At 47.0% G+C, this 6,804-nt stretch overlaps 1 protein-coding gene across 4 annotated transcripts in view; it reads left to right on the top strand.

Moving 5' to 3' along the window:
* The first annotated feature begins 61 nt into the window (after window positions 1-61).
* The window catches only part of MYOCD (myocardin), a 108,103-nt gene continuing 101,360 nt past the window's right edge, over window positions 62-6,804 (top strand). For 3 of the 4 annotated variants that reach the window (XM_040453171.1, XM_040453170.1, XM_040453169.1), the window contains exon 1: window positions 62-514. In XM_040453171.1, the coding sequence (XP_040309105.1) occupies window positions 460-514 (55 nt within the window). In that variant the 5' untranslated portion in view covers window positions 62-459. The remainder of the gene's footprint in view (window positions 515-6,804) is intronic. The other variant, XM_040453172.1, reaches the window with a different exon arrangement.

Raw genomic sequence — 6,804 nt, 5'->3', positions numbered from 1 at the left:
GCCGCCGGCCCGGACCCCGCGCGCCCGCGGCTCCCCCGGCGGCCGCCGGCCCCGCTCGCCGCGCCTGATTGGCCGAGCCGCTGTCAGTAGTAAAAAAGTATCAGATGGCAAACTTGGGCCCTTCATAAAGGCGTGGTGGCGATACTCCGCGATCGCTGTCAGCCTATGACATCAGCGGGGCACGCCTGGGATGCCGCCGCTCCCGGCCGGACTCGGTGGAGGAGGAGGGTCCCGCCGGCTCAGAGGCAGTTAGCCCCGCGCGGCGAGGGGGGAGCCGCCAGCCTTCCGGGGACACCGCTCTCGGCCGCTGGCTGCCACTGTCCTCCTGCCCAGGGGCGCTCCCGGAGAGGTGGATGAATTCTGGGTTGTTGGCTGCGCTCGGCTGGGCTCCGGGAGCCCGTTCCTGGTGGAAAACAGGGGGCGTCTGGCAGAGGGACCAGCGGCTCGTGGACACTCAACATGACGCTCCTGGGGTCTGAGCATTCCTTGCTGATTAGGAGCAAATTCAGATCAGGTAGGGCTAAGGCGTTTAGCGTTCCTTATTGCCTTTCCTCTCCGGCAGCTCCCACGTCTAGACTGCTTTCCATCCAGTGTTTCGAAGCCCGCCGTGGCCACTCTCACTCTGTCCCACCCACCCCAGTCACATTTTTCAAACTGGAGACTTTTATTTGACTTTGGAGTTTGGGGGAGGGGAGGGGGAACTTTAAGGTCTTCCGTTTTAAATGCTTTGAGTTGTTGGGTGTGATTTTTGTTTGTGAAAAGGCCAATTCTGTGTTTATCATTTCTGTATCCGTGAGCAGAACCTTTGGAGGGGTCCATCTGAAAGGAACGACTTTGGAGATGAACAAATAAGGGCTCCCAAGCGTGAGCGCCGCATAATATCAGTTGTAATTGCTGAGGAGATGAACCTGATTCTGTGTATTAATAGACACCGGGTCACTGAAAATGTAGCTAATCCAAACAAATGTATTTCCCAAAAAAAGTCACTTGGGGGAAGTAAAAATAGCAAATTTGGAGCACACCAAGTATTTGAGATGACATCACTGTAGGGGGGAAAAAAAAGGTCCAGTGCCACAAATACTTTTTTTTCCCCAAACCATCCGATATTTATAAATGGAGAATTCCGCCCCCCCCCCCCCAAATTTCCGTGTTAGCGGCGCACAGAGAAACTTTTCAAAGGACGCCGAGTGACGGTGAGTGGAAGGGACAGCCGGGAAGTCTTAGCCGCTGGCCTTGAAGGGTTGGTTTGGGTTCCCATGGAAGGTATCGACGTGTGGGTGTCCGCGCAGCACGATGTGGAATCTCGGTTTTATAAAAGTGGTAACAAACCACCCCACGCAGGGCAGACTTCCCGCTTAGAAGGTGGATTCCTTAATGTGCGCTCCTAAGCCAACACTCTGGGTAACAGGTGTTAGCATGTTGCTGTAGTCGGCTAAGTTTTCCACAGCTTTTCCAAATGGGGCCACTCGGTGCTTCACCTGGGATTCATGTTTCCAAGATGAGAAGCAGGGGGTGGGGGAAAGTGAAGGGTCATCTGTGACTCCCTTAGACCCTCCCGGCCCTTAGAGGCCTGGGGGCCCCACAGGAGGTTTTTGCAAATGGCTGTGTAACTGCCGAAGGGACAGGACCGCTCGAGAGCTTGTGTGGCCACAAGCCTCAGTACCCTGATGCTCCGGGCTCTGGCAGGCGCCGGGTCCCTCGGTGGATTAAGGCCCTCGTCTCCCTTCCCTGGCGAGGTGCGCTGATTGGTCTGCTAATCCGCTGGACCTGGCCACTGCTCGGTGATTCGGTCAAAACCGCAAGGCAACACCGCCACCTTTCTGAAAAAGAGAGTATGCAGCTTTGTTTTTGCAAGAAGCTGTTAAGCTCCTGATTTCAGATGCCTGCGCCCTTCCCAATTTCGCGTTGCGGTGGGGGGGTGGGCAGGGGAGGGGCTGGTTTGTCTCTAAAAGGAGTTGAAGTATGTGATGGTAGAATTGCAAAAGGGACTTAGGGAACTCATCAAGGAACCCTTCCTAGGGGTGAAAGTGCAGACGAGAGGGAAGACCATGTGAGCCAGGCGCCTAATTCCTGTTTTAGTGGCTCAGTGGAGTCCTGGCGTTTCCCAGGTAGATCCTGGAGCTTCTGAGGCCTCCAGTCCCCACTTTTCCTTCCTTTCTTTTTCTTTTGTTTCCTTTTCTTTTGTTTTAAAGCTTTGGCTTTTGTTTCACCGGAAGGGTAGCTTGAGGAGAACATGATACCAATGCAGATATGGGGCATAGCAAACCTGGGGTCTGGAAATGGACAAAGCGGGTTTGGTCCTCAAAGGTGCAAGGGGTTGGTAAGCCCCTGAAAGACGGAGAAGAAAAACGAGCAGCATGTGAAACTAAGTGAATGAGGTGTTGCAGACCATGATTATTCTTCCTGGATATAATGACGGTCGTGGCTCCCCCCCCTCAGATGTCTGGTAGGCAGGGTGCGCTTCCCAAGAGAACTGGGTTTATTTTGTAGGCGGCGATGGACAGGGTGGCCTCTTCTCTGTTTTGATTTCTCTCCTGTGCGTTTTCTCGGTGTGCTTTTTTTTTTTTTTTTTTTTTTCTTGTTTCATGAGCTCCTCAGGTTTGCTTGGAGGGTAGACGGCGGTGATAAGTATTGCATGAAAACTATTTCAAGGAAGAAATGCAGCTAGATTGTTCTCTGATCACAGCAAGGGTCGTGGGGCTGTTTATAAGTAAACAGATCACTGTTTTTGACTCTGAAACGGACGTGTGTGCAGCCAACTTCGTTGGAGTCACCTCGTTATTAAGTACAAAAATCACCCTTACCACAGCAGGAAACTAGGACGTTTTTACATGTATTAACATATTTAATGATACAAACTCATCGTATTTGAGAGGACAAGGGGTCTCGTGGTTGAGTGTGTGAACTACACACTCACTGACTCCACCAGAGATTGGTCTGGAGCCAAACTAGCTGGGTTTTTAGCAGGCCGTTTCTACTTTCCAGCGGTATAACCTTGACCTTAGGTACATTGCATAATTCTCTCCGCCTCAATTTGCTTCATCTGTATGATAAGGATGATGACAGGATTGGAGTCAGGATTCAATGTGATAATAGAAGCAGATCATTTTTTAAATGCCTGGTATTTGGTTAAGCCCTCAACAAATACTGTCCTGTTATTACAGAGCGCCATCCTGGGTCCGTGACTTGCCTTGAGTCTCCGTAACTTAATCCGTAAATGTCCAAGTTGGACGAGGTGATCGCACAGACCCTCTCCTCACATTTTAGGGTTCTATGTAAACCACACAAAGACTGGGAACAAGCAAAATTGCGATTGGGCTGTGTAGCTGTTGGACGTAAATAAATGGTAGACCGTTTCTATAACCACAGTAGGTAGTAGTACTTTCAGACCGGTCACGTTTTTACCCTCTAAAATATTCTCAGTGTTGTTTGGTCAACGTCTGTAATCAGGATCACTGTCAGTGGTTTTCTTTCACACCGGAGTTTTTGTGTCGACAAAAGCCGAGGACTCCTGCGTATGTGTGTATGCTCACGTGCACACATACACACACCACGCACAAAGGATCAAAAGGAGAGAGGTCTGCGTGCCTGGGTGGCTCCGTCGGTTAAGTGGCCAACTTCTCGGCTCAGGTCGTGATCTCGCAGTTCGTGAGTTCAAGCCCCGCGACGGGCTCTGTGCTGACAGCTCAGAGCCTAGAGCCTGCTTCGGATTCTGTGTCTCTCCCTCTCGCTCTCTCTGCCCCTCCCTTGCTCACGCTCTTTCTCTCTCTCTCTCAAAAATGAATAAATGTTAAGAAACTAAAAAAAGAGTGGTCCATTTATGGATCCCCCTTCAAAAAGAACTACATTTCTTTTGCTTTTTTTTTCTCCTCTTCCAACTCAAAACAGTCCATGCCAAGGCAGACTCCAGTATCCACCATGATCTTGACTCCTTCCCCTACAAATGTAGGGCAGGTTTAATAAATAAGAATACAGGATGCCCAGTTAAATTTGAATTTCAGATAAACAATGCTTAGCTTTCTAGCAGATTGCAAAACAAGGGGCATACTGTTACCTGAAATGCAGATCGAGCCAGGCATTCTGTATTTCATCTGGCAACCCTGCCTTCAACCTGAGCGGCGTCCAGGCACAGGCATCCCGGGTCTGCAGTCCAAGTCTTATCATCCTTGGCTGCTGTCCTTCTGGAAAACGCAGTGCACCCCTCCCCAGGACACCACGGTCATCCTTTAGATCACCTTAAAGGACAACGGATTCACACTTTTGGCTAGATCCTTCCCATCCCTAGAATCTCTCTCCTATGAATCGAGGAAATTGAATGAAGATGTTGGCCCTGAAGGTGTTTACCATATTGGACACCACTGAAGAAATTGTCGCCATGAGCTCAAGAGACGCTCATCAGGCTCTGGTCCCGCCTTCATCATTAATTAGTTTTGTAGCCTAGAAGAAATAATTTAACCTAGGAAAGTGCCTAATTGCATATTATGGTATATATAATTTATATATGTATATAAATTTGTATATATACACATATAAATATATATGTATACATATATATGTATATATGCGTACATATATGTATACATGTACATGTATATATGTATACATATATGTATATGTGCATACATATATGTATGTATGTACGTGTATATATGTATACATATATATGTATACATATATGTATGTATATATATGTATATATATAATTGACCTTTTTAAACTTCATTTTCATCATCCACAAAAGAGGATTTTTGACTGGTTGCATCTGCATTAGCTTTCAGCCCTAAGATTTGAGATATATATTTTTTTTTTTTTCCCAAGCCCTGAGTGTTTTTGTAACATTGGAAGCCCATAAGCTTCATAAAAGCATTATCATGACGTTTTTGAGCGGATGTGTTCTCAGGGAACCAGACATACGAGAGATGTTCGACAGCTGTTTCTTGAGCGGATAAATAAATAATTCACACCTGTCGTCTTCATGATGAACACGGTCTTCTAAGACCATCACTTCGATCGCTTTGTGTGCTCTGTCTTCCTTTTCAGTATCTCACTGAAGACCATATTTTTGTGTGCTTTTACACGAGCACAAATATCTTAACGATTCCTTAATTGCATCTTGCTAATTTTTAAAATTTTTTTAAAAATTATTGTGTTTATTATATTTTGAGAGAGACAGAGCGTGAGCAGGGGAGGGGCAGAGAGAGGGGGAGACACAGAATCCGAAGCAGGCTCCGGGCTCCGACCTGTCAGCACAGAGCCCGATGGGGGGTGGGCCTCAAACTTGTGAACTGCGAGATCATGACCTGAGCCGAATTTGGACACTTAACCGACTGAGCTACCCAGGCGCCCCCACCCCCCCCACACCCATCGTGCCATTGAAATGACCAATGGATCATTTTTAAAATTTGGGAAAACTTGCTCTGTCAAGATCTTCCAGGAATTTCTACCAGATATAATGAGACGAGGAGGAAGATAAGGGCTAATTCTCATGCTCACGCCAGTGTCCATGCAATCCGTTTCTATCTGAACTTCCTGTGCCTTTGCTGACAGCCACTGATTCCTTTCTCAGCAGCAGTGTTTGCCTCCTATGGCTGTTGAAGCAAATTCCCACAACATTAGTGCCTTAAAACAATGCAGATTTGTTATCTTATAGTTATGGAAGTCAGAAGTCAGGGAAGGGTCTCACTGGGCTAACATCCAAGTGTTATTAATAGGGCTCTCTCTAAAGGAGGATCTGTTTCCTTGGCCTTTCTAGATTCTAGAAGCACCTGCACCCCGTAGGTCATGGCCCCTTCTAGAAGCCATCTTTAGAAGCAATAGTCTAGCACCTTCAACCCTCTCTCTGACCTCCTTCTGCTTCTGCCTCCCACATGCCATTCCATTGGGCGCATTCAGGATAATCTCCCTATTTTATGGTCATCTGATTAGCAACCTAAATTGCATCTACAGCCTTAATATCCCCAGTGTCCTGTGTCTTATTAGCATGGCTGGTATCACAGCAGTGTCATAGACTGGAGGCTTACACAACAGAAATTTATTTTTTCACGGCTCTGGAGGCTGGAGGTCTGAGGGTGCCATCATGGTCCGTGTCTGGTGAGAGGTCTCCTCTTGGCTTGCCTTCTCATTATGTCTTCACATGGAAAAGAAAAAGGAAAAAGAACAGAAATGGGCGTGAGTGGATGAACTCTCTGGTTCTCTTGTCACAAGGGCACTAAGCCCATCATGGAGGGCCCTACCCTCATGACCTCATCTAAACCTAAGTATTTCCCAAAGGAAATACTGACAGTATTTCCCTAAGTATTTCCCAAAGGAAATACCATCACATTGGGGGTTAGGGCTTCAATATATGAATTTGCATAGGGGTATGGGACACACTATGGCCCATAGGACCATGTAAAGCAACATATTCACAGGTCCCTGGGACTAAGACGTGGACATCTTTGCAGGGGACACATTATTTTGCCTATGACCTCACTTTCCTCAACTTTGCAGTCCCTCTGTCCTGCAGATTTTCTTCTACAGAACTTTCCCCTTAATATGGATTATGTAGCCACAATCCCAGTGTTTTCCCCAGGGTGGTCCACAGAAGACTAGTTCCACAGGACGTTAAACATTTGTGTAGCAGGACATTTTTAGCAAGAGGGAAGCAGAATATCCTGAAAATTAGATTGGATCTTTAACTGCAGGATTTCTCGAAGACTTTACTAGTTCTAATGTATATTATGAACTCTTTTTTTTTTTTAAGTTTATTCATGAATTTTGAGAGAGAGAGAGAGAGGAAGGGGGAGAACCCAAGGAGATCCCACA

This window comes from Herpailurus yagouaroundi, unplaced genomic scaffold, assembly GCF_014898765.1.
Source record: "Herpailurus yagouaroundi ecotype Mexico unplaced genomic scaffold, PumYag 208, whole genome shotgun sequence".
Classification (NCBI taxonomy): domain Eukaryota; kingdom Metazoa; phylum Chordata; class Mammalia; order Carnivora; family Felidae; genus Herpailurus; species Herpailurus yagouaroundi.
The sequence above is the reverse complement of the archived record's forward strand: the minus strand, read 5'-3'. Positions and strand labels throughout refer to the sequence as shown.